Raw genomic sequence first — 15458 nt, 5'->3', positions numbered from 1 at the left:
ATAGATAGTGTAGGCTCGTTGGGCTGGAAGGACCTGTTACCATGCTGTATCCTTCAATATATATAAAATAATTTACGTGCTTATTCAGGGTTTTTTTTTAAACATGCTGGAGGTTTCTCTCTCCACCACTCTCTCAGGCAGAGTGTTCCACATCCTCACCAGTCTTTGCACAAATCTGTCAAGCTGCTCTATAATCCTTCAACCAATTAAATACTGCTGCAGATCACAGCATGTCCCTTTGACCCGACACGCTTGAAGGAAATAGGCAATCCAGGGCCACAGATCACTAGATGTTTGTGGTCTGATCTCTTCAAGACCGAGAGCATACATCTTTACCACAAGACTGACCACTAAATCTAGGCCATTGTTTAAAGTTGATAATATGCATCCGATTTAGATTAGTTTGTTTTCACATGTACCAGGGTGCAATGAATTCCCTTGTTCGCGTGAAGCTTACAGAGTAGTCAGTATTCATGGTAATAATAGATACAACAGTAAATAGTGTTGATAAATACAGCACTACTGATCAGCCGGCCAGGAAGTCTAGAAGTCAGTTGCACATGGGGCACCCAAAGCAAAGGTCTGAGAACTTACAGATGAGCTCAGTTTCAACATTTAGGAGAAGTTTGGATAGGTATATGGATGGTAGGGGTATGGAGACCTACAATACTGGTGCAGGTCGATGGGAGAAGGCATGGACTAGATGGGCCAAAGGACCTGTTTCTGTGCTGTACTTTTCTATAACCTTATGACTAAATGCAACTGTACCTTTGAATGAAGATGAGGTAGGGGAATTTGATGAAAAAAATTGTTACAAATGCTACAATTCATCCAACATATGAATTGAGGAGCAGACTCGATGAGCTGAACGGCCTAATTCTGCTCCTATGTCTTATGCTTTATATATTTCACATCCAAAGGCTCCTTGTATCAACCATGAGCACATATGGAGTGCAGCGGATTCTGGAATCATTAAAAGAGAATAAATCCTTACCATAGGCGATCGACCATACACGGCTGCAGAGCTCATTTGAGGTGAGATGTGGAGGCTTGCGTAGGCCCCAGGGCTGGGCAACTCCCCATTCATTCCTGCGTGGGTCATCATTCCAAATGGCGTGGGGTAGGGGCCAGGGACTGTCAATGGGCTCCTTAGACCTTAGTGAGAAACACATAAAAGAACTATTTATAAATACCCACCTAATGTACAACGTACCTTTACTTAAAAAAAACAAGTGCAGAAGAATGCATTCACACACATTCACATCCACACTAACATTCGTTAGTGGACATTGTCTCACACTCACACTCAAAAAAATGCATGCATGCTTACACCAATGGAGGTAAGTGAACTGAATGAACACAGAATTACTCACACCATCAGACACACTCACTAATTCAATAGTTCCATTTAATATTGGAGAATGTATACAATATGCAGCCTGAAATTCTTACTCTCTGTAGACATCCCCGAAACAGAATGCATTCACATTCACATGCAGGCAGACAGAAATTAAATTGCGGTGTCATGCTGCCTGGAAACAGGCCATTTGGCCGAATTGGTCTGTGCTGAACAAGACGCCCATTCAGTCTAGTCCCTCTTACTCACATTTGGCCTATATCCTTCTAAACCTTTCCTATCCACATACAGGTCCAATTGCCTTTTAATTCTTAATGTTAATGCCTCAACCAGTTCCTCTGGCAGCACTTTCCATATACACTCAGTGGCAACCTTATTAGGTACAAAAGGTTCCTAATAAAGTGGCCACCGAGTGTACGGTCATGGTCTTCTGCTGCTGCAGCCCATCCTCTCCAAGGTTTGACAGGTTGGGCCTTCAGAGCTGCTTTTTCGCACACCGCTGCTGTAATGCATGGTTACTGAAGTTACCCGTCAGCTTCCTGTCAGCTTAAACCAGGCTGGTCATTCTCCTCTGACCTCTCTCATCACCTAGAGAGCTGCCTTTGTGACGATCCTTCAGGATGAGTCCTGTCCTTCCTTGAGTTAGCCAGGTAGGGTGGGAGTTTGCTCAAGCAGCTCGTTCATCTGAGCTGCCAGCTGTGGATGTAATGCTGTCAGTGTCTTCAGCCAAAAGACCTGGATCGTGTCAGGCCCTGGTGATGTCTAGTTCTTCATACTTGCTGGACATCTGCTGCTGTGATGGTGACTGGTTGCAGAGGCTTGCTTGTAGGTCTTCCAGCCATTGGGCACTGGTGATGCTTCTCTCTCCCATATACTCTTCCTATGCTCCTCAGCTGCTGTTTGATTGGTCCAGGTACTGGCATGTTGTTACTCTGGAAATGCGCGAATGCTTTTCCTGCTTCTTTGGAAAAGAGTGCATTTATTTGCTTGGCCCCTGCGTTCTTGTGTACTTCTGTAGTCTGGTAGCCAGAACTGTTAACTATTGCTTGGCAGTTTCCAGGGCTTCAACTGTGGACTTACCTCTGTACTTCCTTAGTAACTGAGAAGGGTCTTTGATCCTCACACCTTTCTGGAGCTCAGCTAGTTTTCTGAGCTCCACCCTTGTGGTTTTCATCTTGGCTTCCAATCATCATCTCCAGGAGGTGTTATAACAGTATTCTCCATTGTATTTCATTTTGTAGCTCTGCACATGCTGGAAATCCAAGCAACACACACAAAATGCTGGAAGAACTCAGCAGGCCAGGCAGCACCTATGGAGAAGAGTACAGTTGCCGTTTCGGGATGAAGTCCAGTCCTGATGAAGGGTCTCAGCCCGAAACGTTGACTGTACTCTTTTCCATAGATGCTGCCTGGCCTGCTGAGTTCCTCCAGCATTTTGTGTCTGTTGCCGATGCATACATCGGTTATTGGTCTCAGTTATGTCGGAGGTTGCAATTGTGAGTAGTGCTTCATTGGGAGTTTCTAGCATGCTGTCTGATGGAATTATGTCACTATGTCTGGGGAGCCTAGTTCATTGATTGACAGTCACCAGTTTAGCTATGATCTTCTCTCTGATTGCAGCAGCCAGTGTGGATGTGCCCCAAGGTGAGGTTCAAACTTGCGTTTCCTGTGTACAAGGCACTATCTTGCACCTTTTACCTTTGTGCCATCTGTGATTAAATTAGATTAGATTCAACTTTATTGTCATTGTGCTGAGTACAGCTACAAAGCCAATGAAATTCAGTTAGCATCTGACCAGAAATGCAAAGAATAGTGTGATTTACAAAATAACTGCAAATGAAAAGTAAGTGCTACAGCACACAAATATAAAAGTACTGAGACAGTACAATATGGGTGCAATACTGCTTAGCGTTGTGATGTGAGGTTCAACAGAGTCACAGCCTCAGGGAAGAAGCTCTTCCTGTTCCTGCTGGTACGGGAGCGGAGGCTCCTGTAGTGCCTACCAGATGGGAAGAGAGTAAAAAGTCCATGGTTAGGGTGAGATGCATCCTTGATAATGCTTTTTGCCCTGTCCAGGCAGCGTTTGTGGTAGACGTTCTCAATGGTGGGCAATTGGGTGCCGATAATCTGCTGGGCAGTTTTCACCACACGCTGGAGTGCTTTGTGGTCTGATGTGATAGGGGAGCTGTGGAGGTGGAGTTTTGAACTTGTATTTCCCAAGCTGCTCAGTTCTGCGGTGATGTTGCTGTGGTGCATCATGATTGTATGCCTTCCAATTCAAGACGTGAGAGCAATCCCCTGTGGCCGATGTTTGATCGCTGGGTAACCAGTTGTTTCTCGGTGAATGTGGACGACGGTCTTCGTTGTTGCCAGGGTCCCCACATGTGCTTGATGTATCCTCTTTTCTGTGGAATGCTGTTCAAGTAGCATGCCATTAATTCCATGTTGTCCAGTTTCGTCCATCTATGGTTTGTTCCAGTAGCCAATTTCTCACCAGATGATCCCAGTTCACCAACCACCAGCCTGGACCTTGTTAATCTGAGAGATGTCCCAGCCGGCATGACCCTTCTTGTTCTTGTCCTTCTCATCCAGAGGTTTTTGTGGGGAGATGTAGCGTGATCGTGAGGAGTCCAGAACAATATCTTTACTGGACCGCCACCACCAGGACCCGAACCCTGGATATGCACACTTCTTGTCGTAATTCACAGTTTTTATTATGTATTGCAATGTACTGTGACCTCATAACAACAAATTTTGTGACATATGCAAGTGATATTGAACCTGACTTTGAAGAAGTGCAGCAAACGTTAATATAATTACACTGTGTGTGAAGCATGGAAAAATTCTTCCCAGCAATGTATGACCACCATGCAATGAGTTGGACACTGATTATTTATTTATTGGAGGTATAACATGGTAACAGGCCCTTCTGGCCCAATAAGCTTGCACCGCCTAATTATACTCATGTGACCAATTAACCTACTAACTTGTACGTCCCTGGAATATGTGAGGAAACTGGAGCTCCCAAAGGAAACCCACATGATCACTGGGTGAACGTACAAACTCTGACAGATAGCTGCAGGAATTGAAATGCACATTCACCTTGAGACTGGCATATTCACTAAAACACTAAGACTACCGTTCAAGTGCATTCACTCTGTAGTACAGCTGGATGGTGATAAAGACATTCCCCCGCATTGCATCCTCCAGTGTGTGCACACTTCAGAAGATGCTGGGCTCTGTTCCTCAACTAAAATACACAGTTGCTACATCATCTGCTGTCTGCTCAGCACTTCCTGAGAAACAGGGATAAACATCTTACCCAATGCATCCACACTCGGTTTACTGGAAATCTGTCGCAATCGAGAGGCAGAGCTTGGACCAGGGGTTAAGGAGTCACTCCGAGGTGTTGGGGTGATTGACTTGGAGACTGGAGTAGTGGCCTTCTCATTCTGTGAACAATTAGACAAAGCAGTTGTGAGATCAAACCTGAAGTCATCTTATAAATGAGCTTCCATCTCATGTCCAAGCCTCTTAGTGTAACTGCTGTGTGACGGACTTAGGCACAGGAAGACCACATAAACCCTGGTATAAAAATTAGCAGATAAATACTTGTTTCAATCCCAGGATGAACCTTTTTCTTTCTGCAGAATATTATCCCATCGCTCCCGAGGCCAGAGCAGACCTTGGTCTAATATTTCTGCCTACTTGTAGTCACACAGCACAGAAAAAGGATATTCAGCCCACTGACTGCATGCTAACCATCAACCACCCATTTACACCAGTCTTGTATTAATCCCTTTATTTTCTCCCCATATTCATAACCACCACAAGGTTATACCACTCACCAGCAGATGAGGTGCCATTTTCAGTGCCCAATAAACCTACCAACTTACGCGTCTATGGGATGTGGAACGAAACAGGCGTATCTGAATGAAATACCCATGGTCACCAAGGAAAAATGCAAACTCCACACAGACAATATCCAATGTCAGGACTGAACCAGGGTCTCTGGCTGCCGTGTGGCGCTACCCGACTGGCCATGCCCACTGTGCTGCCTGAAACTTGAATGGAAAGTCCACTTTGGTTGTTGTGACCGTGACTATTGTACAGAGTCAAAACTCTCAAGCTTCTCTATTGCTGGAAATGTTGACCCACTGAGCCAGAGCTGAAGGTTGTTTGCACCATTCAACTCTCTAAAGGCCCGGCTTGACTTTGTCACTAAGCTCAATTCAAATCACAGATGAGAGTCTACTCACCAGGCCTGGCTCTTTGGATTTTGTGGGCGGAGTGCTACGCGAGGAGGCTAGAGACGCTGGGCTGCTTGGAGCATCCTTCCTCAGGAGGTGGAACTTGTCCAGCCCATTCCCTCGGGGAGAATGGGACGGACTGCCTTGTGGAGATGATGGATCCTGTGTCGAGACAAACCAACATTGGAAGTAATGTAGAGGTACCCGAGAAGGTATAAAGAAATACCAAAGAAAAAATTGATTATCTCAAGAGAGCCAGAACCTCAAAATTATGATGGATTTCAATAGGATATACAGTAGTGCAGAAGTCTTAGACACATGTATACAGACAGGATGCCTAAGAATTTTGCACGGTACTGTATATTGGTTAAAATAGGAAGGTGGTTGGGAAACAGAAATAAGAGTACTCAGCTTTGTTTTAGCTCAGTATCATTAAGTGTGAATTGGAAATATATCATCTACAATACCGAGCTGTGCAAAAGTCTTAAGCACCACAGCTATATATATTTGCACAGTTCTGTATATAGAGAGAAACATTGCTGGTTGCTGCCAAGGCTAGAACTAGAGCTGTACGTTGATCACTAATCAATCTAATAGGGAGTTCAAGAGAAATCTCTTTCCACAGAGTTGATAGTCTGCTGACTCCCAATCACGGAGAGTGATCCACTTACGTATTACGATGCATTCAGGGAACAACTGGATGCGCAAAGAGAGACAAGAACAGCTGATGGGTTTCAAGGAAGAGCAATGGGAGGGGGCTTATGTGGGATATAAACACAATTACGCAGGGTATTACCAGCCTCATAGGGGGGAATTTCTTCAGCCAGAGGGTAGTGGACCTATGAAATTTGTTCCCACGGAGACTGGGGAGGCACATGTAGGGTATATTTAAAGCTGATTGATAGGTTCTTGATAGGCTCAGGGTTTAAAGATTGTGGGAAGACGGCAGTATTATAGGGTTAAGAAATGGTAAAAAAAATAAATCAGCCATAATTGAATGGCACAGCAATTGATAGGCCTATTTCTGCTCCTATATCTTATAGTCTTATCATAAGATGGAAGTGTTGAATCAAAAGCATGTCAATTGCATGTTGACCAATTTTAGACCCTTTCCCCCCCACCCAGTGACAAAACCTTTCCTCATCTATTCCTTAAATTTAAAAGTGACCCATCCGATATCACGAGATTTTAGAAAACACAAAGCAAATATCAAGCCTTTGACAAATCATACAAAAGTAATTTTTATGATCAGTTCATTGAATTACAATTACGGGAAAACACCAACCTCATTTGAAACATCCACAACCAAGTTATCGTCGCTCTTATCACCATCGCTGTCCTAAATATAAAGGAGAAAATGATGTAGGCAGTGCATCACCAGGACTGCATGGAGACTGTCTGTAGGAAATACCCCTCCCAATATTTCCCTGCTGAGTTTTTAAATACAAGAACAGATTAAACTGAAAAAGGACATGAAAGTATGTTTCTTGGCAATATTTAACAAAATGACTCAATCACAAAGAATCTGAGGAAATTATACCAGGAGATCTGCCTCTGATTTTCTGGTGGTGATAATATGACGTCACCAGGTCACAAACTTAAACCTCCATTTGTGGTTAACATGGAGATTTATTTTCACTTTTGCATCTATGGATATGTTGATGCAACATTACCGTCAATTACAGCTTCCAAAAATTTAGTTATTTTTTCAAATTTCTTGTCAGATTAAATTGATGCCTGGCCAGAATCCAGGGATTCATGATCAAATGGCAACACCTTGTCAGCGTACTCAAGAGCAATTTGGGCAGAGAGGCGAAATGAGGAGAAAATGCGATTATCCACTGTGCTGGTTTGAAATTGGCTAGTATTGAGAGCAATAAACAATCAGTACCAGGGACTGGGAAACCTTTCACAATGCCAACCATTCCTCAGTGAGGTTTATCACACCCCGTAAACCAGCTGGGTAGGTAAATCCTTTGGCCATTCCTTGCATTCATTCAACCATAAGTAAAATGCAAATCATATACATTCTTTTACACTGTACTAATGCGGCAGAAAACGCAAGTCTAAGCAGAAGAGATTGCGTAGATGCAGGAAATCCAGAGCAACACACAAAAAATGCTGGAAGAACTCAGCAGGTCAGGCTGCATCGGTGGGCATGAATACACTGTTGACATTTCAGGGCGAGACCCTTCCTCAGGACAGAAAAGGAAGGGGGAAGATGCCAGAATAAAAAGGAAGGGGATGGAGGACTAACTAGAACAGGGGTTCCCAACCATTTTTTTAATACCTCCCGTTAACGGAGGGATGTGTGGACCCCAGGTTGGGAACCCCTGAACTAAAAGGTGGGCGGGAAAGGTAAAGGGCTGGAGAAGAAGGAATCTGATAGAAGAGGAGAGTAGATCATGGGAGAAAAGGAAGAAGGAGGGGCACCAGGGGGAGGTGATAGACAGGCGAGGAGAAGAGGTAAGAGGCCAGAATGGGGAATTGAAGAAGAGGGAAGGGGGAGGGAAAAGAATCAGAGAAAAAAAATTACTGATAGGGGAAATCGATGTTCATGCCAGTAGGTTGGAAGCTACCTTGATGGAATACGAGGCATTGCTACTCCACCATGAGCATGGTCTCATCGTGGAAGAAGAGGAGGCCCTGGACCGACATGTCAAAATAGGAATGGGGATAGGAACTAAAATGGGTGGCCACCAGAAATTCAGCTTTTGGCAGATGGAGTGGAGCCCCCCGACAAAGCAGCCCCCCAATTTACAAATGGTCTCACCAATGTACCAGAGACTGAATCAGGAGGTCTAGGTACTACAGATTCACACAGGACGTGGAACCTCACCTGGAACGAGTGTTTGGGGCCCTGAATGGAGGTAAGGGAGGATGTGAATGGGCAGGTGCAGCATGTCTGTTGCTTGCAGGGATAAGTTCCAGGAGGGAGATTAGTGGGGAGGAATGAATGGAGAAGGGAATCACAGAGGGAGCAATCCCTGTGGAAAATGGAGAGTGGGGGGGGTGGGTGGGAGGTAAAGATGTGTTTGGTGGTAAGATCCTGCTGAGAACGGTGGAAATTGCAGAGAATATGTTGGATGGGGTGGCAGATGAGGACAAGAGGAACTCTTTAGGTGGCGGGAAGATGAGGTGGGTGAGTATGTCAGGGAAATGTAGGAGATGTGGGTGAGGGCAGCATCAATGGTGGAGGAAGGGAAGCCCCATTCTTTGAAGGAGGAGGATATCTCCAAAGTCCGAGAAAGGATAATCCCATCCAGGGAACGGGTGCAGCAGAGACAAAGAAACAGTAAAAACGGCAATAGCATTTTTACAGGAGACAGGGTGTGACGGGGAATAGTCAAAATGTAAAGGGTGACATGTTGGTAGGAAGTGTGAGTTAATTGCAGTGCTGCCAGGATAATCAAGGACACAACGCACCCAGCCAACACACTTTTCGTCCCTCTTCCCTCCAGGAGAAGGTTCAGGAGCTTGAAGACTCGTACGGCCAGATTTGGGAACAGCTTCTTTCCAACTGTGATAAGACTGCTGAACGGATCCTGACCCGGATCTGGGCCGTACCCTCCAAATATCAGGACCAACCTCTCGTTTTTTTTTACACTACCTTACCTCCCATTTTTCTATTTTCTGTTTATGATTTATAATTTAAAATTTTAATATTTACTAATATTAACTATTTTTAATATTTTTAATATTTAATAGTTGTAATCCAGGGAGTGTGAAGCACAGAATCAAATATCGCTGTGATGATTGTACGTTCTAATACCAATTGTTTGGCGACAATAAAGTGTAAAGTATAAAGTATAAGTGAAGGGGAATAGTCAAAAGGTAAAGGGTTACATGTTGGTAGGAAGTGTGAGTGAAAGCAATATTAACTACAGGGCACAGTTCTAATTGTGGTAGGGAAGCTGAGAGAACTGAGGATATAAGTGCATATCTTGTTAAAAATGATGGGCAGGGTTGAGAAAGAGCTTCTGGGAGTTTTGAATAGTGACAATGTGTACAAGCACAAGGAAGATACGACCATCCTTTTGGGTTGCAGCTGGAGCATTGTGTTCAGATCTGACACCACTCTTCAGGAAAGGTGGAAAGTCTTTAGAGAGGATACAGAAGGGATTTACTCAATTGATGAGGGACTTTTTGAAGCTGCAGTTGTTCTATGTGGAACAGAACAGGTTAAAGGGAATCAGAGGTGTTTAAAACCATGAAGGCACCCATGAGGTAGACAAATTGTTCCCATTGGTGGAAAATCCAGAATAAAGCACATGGAAAAAGGAGATTGGTATAAGAACCAGAAGTGGAAAGCTTATTGTACGGGGCAAGTGTTTGGAGTCTTGAAATCACTGCACTGGAGATTGTTGAGGCAAACTGAGTTATGAGGGAGAAGGATACGTAACTGAAAGGAAAGAATTGGCAAGCTTATTGAATGGAGGCAGAACACTGGGAGTAGCAGGATGGTTCTTGTATGGGTATGTACAGACTAAATGGGCCAAATGGCCTTCTTCACTGCTGTAACAATTCTGTGATACTCCATGACTAGTGATTAAGAATGAAACACAGAGGTCACATTAAAAAAAGGCTGCCCACCCATTCTCTCTTCCACTCCCCATAGACACCAGAGTAGAAACCTGCACTCTGTTACATGGAACTGTACTTCAGAGGCAGAGTTCAATGCAGCAAATCCGACAGACGACAAACGATAACCTTGCTGATGGTTGAATGAGAGCCACCCTCCTGTACCTTATCCAACTGTTGCCTCCAGGTACACGGGCTCAGGAATTCATCAATGTAACAAAGCTGGTGATATTACATCAACAATCTATGACGTATATTATAATAATCAGCTCTAATCACCTGGGAGTTGCATAACTGGCTTTCCAATGACGTGTTTAGACGAATGATCAATCCTTGTGACATTTCAGATGAAGACTACAATAGTGATCACTGTGAAACCAAATGGCATCCTTGACTAAGATGGCTGTTTGGATTAAGATTAAAATTTAATTTACAAACTAAATCTGGAATTAAAAGCTGGAGCCAGTAACAGTGATTATGAAGCTGCTGTTCAGTTATTAGTGGTCTAAGTCGGCCTGTCTCTCCATTGTTGGGGATAAGGACTCCTGGCCACAGCAATACAACAATTGGTTGATTATTGTCATGTAGAAAGTAGAAGGGTACAGCACAGTACAGGCCCTTTGGCCCACAGTATTATGCCCACCCTTTAATCTACTCCAAGGTCAATCTAGCTCTTCCCTCCTACATAGACCTCCATTTTCCTTCATCCAAACATACTGAAGTACAGTGGAAAACTTATCTTGCACACTACTCATACAGATCAACTCATTACAACAGCGCATTGAGATAGAACAGGGTAAAATAATTAACAAAGAAAACTCAGTGCAGGTAGAAAGTAAGGTGAAAGGTCACAGCGATGTAGATTGTGAGGTCAAGAGTCCATCTTATCATATTAGGGGACCATTCAACAGTCTTGTAACAGCAGGGTAGGAGCTGTCCTTGAGGCTAGTGGTATGTGCTTTCGGGTTTTTGTATCTTCTGCCTGATAGGGTGGTGAGGGTGGCTGGCAAAGGGAGAATGTCCTGCCTGGGTCAGGCCTTTGGTTATGTTGTCTACTTTACCAAGACAGCGAGAGTTGTAGATAGAGCCCATGTCCTACATGTCCTACTTGAGTGAATCAGGGTACCAGGAAAGTTCAGTGTAGGTAGAAAGTCAGATGCAAGTTAACTGCAAGGTAGATTGTGAGACCAGAAGTCTGTTTTATTGTACTAGGGAACCATTCAGTAGTCTTATCAATGGGGTAGAAGTGGTCCTTGAGACTGGTAGTACGTGCTTCCAGGCTTTGGTATTTTCTGCCCCTCTGCCCTTAACTGCCCTCTGAAATGGCCTGGCAAACCATTCAGGCCTAGGGGAAAAAGAGGATAGAACGCCACTTAGAACACGTTCTTTGATAATTAATGAACTTTGAATTTAGTTCTGTCGGCACCAGTCGTCTTCCGATGCCCTGGAAGATGGTTGGTGCCACAGAACTATATACCAACATTGATCAGTGGGTTCAAGAAGGACAAAAATATACCGAATGGGGGATGGGGGAAGGCATATCAAAACTTGCAGATCGGGATAAGATTACTACTGCCAGCCTTTAGATCCACAGCAAATGGAGCCACTAACAAAACCTTGAGGCTATCAGGCAACTGCAACATGTGAATAAATGAGTTTATTTCTGGAACCTAGCATGCAATGCAGATAGAGAACGGGGATGAAAAGCTAACACTTCAATCGGCTGCCGAAAAGCCTTGCTGTAGGCTGTGTCCTGTGGGGTGTGTGGCTCCTTTAAATTGGATGGCAACGAAGAAACCCTCTGCCAGGTCCTAATGCCTGCTGACCAGTCACATGGATTGGAAGCAGTCTCAATCGTATGTCTCAAAAGCTATTTGGACAGCCTTTGAGAGGAAAATAACACACAGGGCAGTGGAGGAATTGAACTGCTGGTTTCCGCTCTCATTGTTGCTGGAGCAACCGCTCTCTCCCTTGCTGGAGACAGAGAGAGCCTATCGGAGACAGCAAAGCGCTGGGTTGTGGACCCTGGATCAAGGACTCTTTGGGGGGGTTTGCATGTTGGGGGGGGTGGGGGGGTATCAGTGCTTCTGCTGGCGTGAGTGGGGGGAGGGGGGCTTCGATGTTTCTGTCATTCATTCTTTGGGGCTTCTTGTTTTGTGGACGTCTGTGAAGAGTATGAATTTCAGTATATACTGTATACATTTTCTGATATTAAATGAACTGTTTGAACTGCATAGATTTGTCTACTTGGAGTCAGCATGGACTTGTTGGGCCACATGGCTTCCTCTGCTGAAACAGTTCAGTGACTGCATTTGACCATCTATTATTGCACCAGAGTGAACATTCTGGTCATTAGAGCCTTCGCTGGGCTTATCTGATTAGGAGGCTACCTGCTAAGACAAAATCCCAAGACCCCAGACAACATAGAGCAAACATAGAGCAATCAGTAATCTTAGCTTTCACATTCAAAGTTGAAAGTAAATTCATTATCACAGTACGAAAATGTCCCCATGTACTACCCAGAGATTCATTTTCCTGCAGGCATTCACAGCAGAACAAAGAAGTACAATAGAATCGATGAAAAATTACACACAAAGACTGACAAGCAAGCTATGTGCAAAAGAAGCCAAACTCTGCAAATGTAAGTAAATAGATAGATGCCCAGCTCCAGACAGCTGTTTACAAAGTCCTGGTTTAATGCAACCTCCCCAACTAATGGTAACACAGAAAACTCCTAGCAGCAATGTGATTGGCCTTTTGGCAACTGTGAAGCTCACTGGAGGCCCCAGATTTGCTCAGAGCTTCCTGGGCCAAATCCCCGGCCACATAAGACGACAATAAAATATAGTCATCAGAGCAGCAACTGGTGTGGGCCACTTGAAACTGGAGCCTAGCCCACTTCCCTTCCCTTCACCCTTACAAATCAAATTGAAGTTGATAGCTGCTACCACAGGGCCACAGATATGTTCCTTAGCAACCAACTCAAGCCAAGCATAGAGGCTTAGAAAGCAACCAGCTCACAAGGATGGAATGACCAATGTCCGATCAAGGTTTGGGACGGGTCCGCTTTTGGAAACGTTGCAATGTGGGCTCTTCTCTGGGATGAATGCAACATTCCTTTGTTTTTAAATTATTCTTTTCCCAGTCATACACGGGCCACAGAGTTTGTGGGACACAGCACACACTAACACTGGGCTGAGAGTAGAGAGTCAAGCTATTGGAGGCAAACTGGTGCTGGCACCCTCTAACTACCACTCCCGCTCCCTCCCTGGAACATTGTCTGCTTACGGAAGTGGGGACAGGTAACATTGCACCATATATATTTAACCTTTCTTCCCCAGTATCGTCCAAGAAACCAAATGCATCAACAAAGCTAGATTGCTCACCTTTACTAGTGTCCTTTTCACTGGCACCATCGCCACTACCAACTGGTAAAACCCTGTGTCATATCTTTTTCATCTGAATGGCATTACAAGTGGAGAGTATTTTGACTGGCTACATCACAGCCGGCTATGGAAACACCAATGCCCTTGAATGGAAAATCCTACAAAAACAATGTCGCAGGAGAGCAGCATCCATCATCAGGGACGCGTACCACCCAGGCCATGCTCTCTTCTCACTGCTGCCATCAGGAAGAAAGTACAGGTTCCACAGGACTCACACCACCAGGTTCAAGAACAGCTATTACCCTTCATCCATCAGGCTCTTAAACCAAAGGGGATAAAGTCACTCAACTTCACTTGCCCCATCATTAAAATGTTCCCACAACCAATGGACTCACTTTCAGGGACTCTTCATCTCACATTCTCAATATTTATTGTTTATTTATTCTTTTTGTATTTCCACAGTTTGCCGTCTTTTTGTACACTGGTTGAACACCCAATTTGGGTGGTCTTTCTTTGATTCTGTTATGGTTATTATTCTATAGATTTATTGAGTATGCCCACAAGAAAATGAATCTCATGGTTGTAAATGGTAAAATATATGTACTTTGATAATAAATCTATTTTGAACCAAACTACATAAATGGAAAATGTTCATGTATTTCATATCTCCAAACGACTAACAGGAAGCCACATTGGCCCATCTACTCTGTGTTAGCTCATTAAGCAATTCCATTTCTCTATTACTTTTCCATGTACTCTCTGCACATTGACATCAACTTCCCCAAGATTCGCCCATTTATCCACACGAGGGAAAAATTACCGTGGTAAAATAGCCTTCCCCTCATTGGGGCATGGGAGGAGGCAGGAGGACTGGGGGAAGAAACCCATCTGGTCACACTGAAAACATGCAGACTCCTTGCAGACAGTACAAGGTCAGGACGGAACCTGGATCAATGGAGCTGTGAGTGAACTGCCGTACTGTTGGGATACGAGCAGGAGATCAGAAAAATCAAAGCAGATTGCAACCACATTTTACTGAGCTAAATCTCCAGACTAAACTGTCAATAAAGAAAAGTTATGCACCAGTTACCAGATCCAAGCCTTTTGCAGCAAACTGAGGCTCACTGCTGCTTCATGCTTCAATTCACCCTGACACAACTAAAAGGATTCTCGGCACATATTTTGTACACAGAGGGGAATATTTACAGCTTTATTCTACTTTAGTGTCACAGTGGACCAGATGCTTCTGCAGTGTATTTGTATGTAAATAAATCATGAGGTCACAGGACATAGAAACAATATCATGTGCTTATTTGGTGTAAACTCTGTGAATAGTGAGTTCCTAGCCACTAGGGTTAGAACAGAACACTCCTCTTCAATGATCCTGTGCTATGCAATTTAAAGTACCTCTTTCTAAGGGATATTGTACTGTGCCTGCAGCTGCACATTTGGCAGTGAACAGCAGAGGGCAGTAATATGCTGGGAGTGAGGTAGCTTGACAGTAAAAGACACCTTCAAGATACAAGCAAATAGCTGGACTAATTTTCCAGAAACCCACTCTGAGCTCTGGTAAATGATTTTGTTCGGAGGTGTATGGCACAAAGTTAAGTTAGTCAGGCATTCAAATGGATTTCCGCTGTGCTCATGAGCCAGTGAGCAAACTGCAGAGATTTGAAGGATGAAATGGTTTGTGTGTCGATGCAGCATGTGTAGAGAGTTGGGGTTGAAACTGAAAGGAACATTTATACGTGTGCTGCGTTACTGCAGGGCACACGGCATCAAATGGAACATCAGATCTGGGGTGGTCTCAGATCACAGCTCACCACTTCGTCACTGCCACAGCTTGCAATAATGGTCATTATTAATTCAGTAAAATAAAAAAAT

The 15458-nt window shown here is 44.1% G+C and overlaps 1 protein-coding gene across 5 annotated transcripts in view; it reads right to left on the bottom strand.

The window, feature by feature from the left end:
- LOC134337378 (transducin-like enhancer protein 4) overlaps positions 1–15458 on the bottom strand; it is a 279756-nt gene that overhangs the window by 23685 nt on the left and 240613 nt on the right. For all 5 annotated transcript variants that reach the window (XM_063032339.1, XM_063032342.1, XM_063032340.1 and 2 more), the window contains exons 10-13: positions 6893–6946; positions 5617–5769; positions 4680–4809; positions 995–1155 (exon numbers count right to left, since the gene is read on the bottom strand). In XM_063032339.1, coding sequence (XP_062888409.1) covers positions 995–1155; positions 4680–4809; positions 5617–5769; positions 6893–6946 — 498 coding nt within the window. The remainder of the gene's footprint in view (positions 1–994; positions 1156–4679; positions 4810–5616; positions 5770–6892; positions 6947–15458) is intronic.

This window comes from Mobula hypostoma, chromosome 24, assembly GCF_963921235.1.
Source record: "Mobula hypostoma chromosome 24, sMobHyp1.1, whole genome shotgun sequence".
Classification (NCBI taxonomy): Eukaryota; Metazoa; Chordata; class Chondrichthyes; order Myliobatiformes; family Myliobatidae; genus Mobula; species Mobula hypostoma.
Note: the sequence above shows the minus strand (reverse complement) of the source record. Positions and strands in the feature narration are given on the sequence as shown.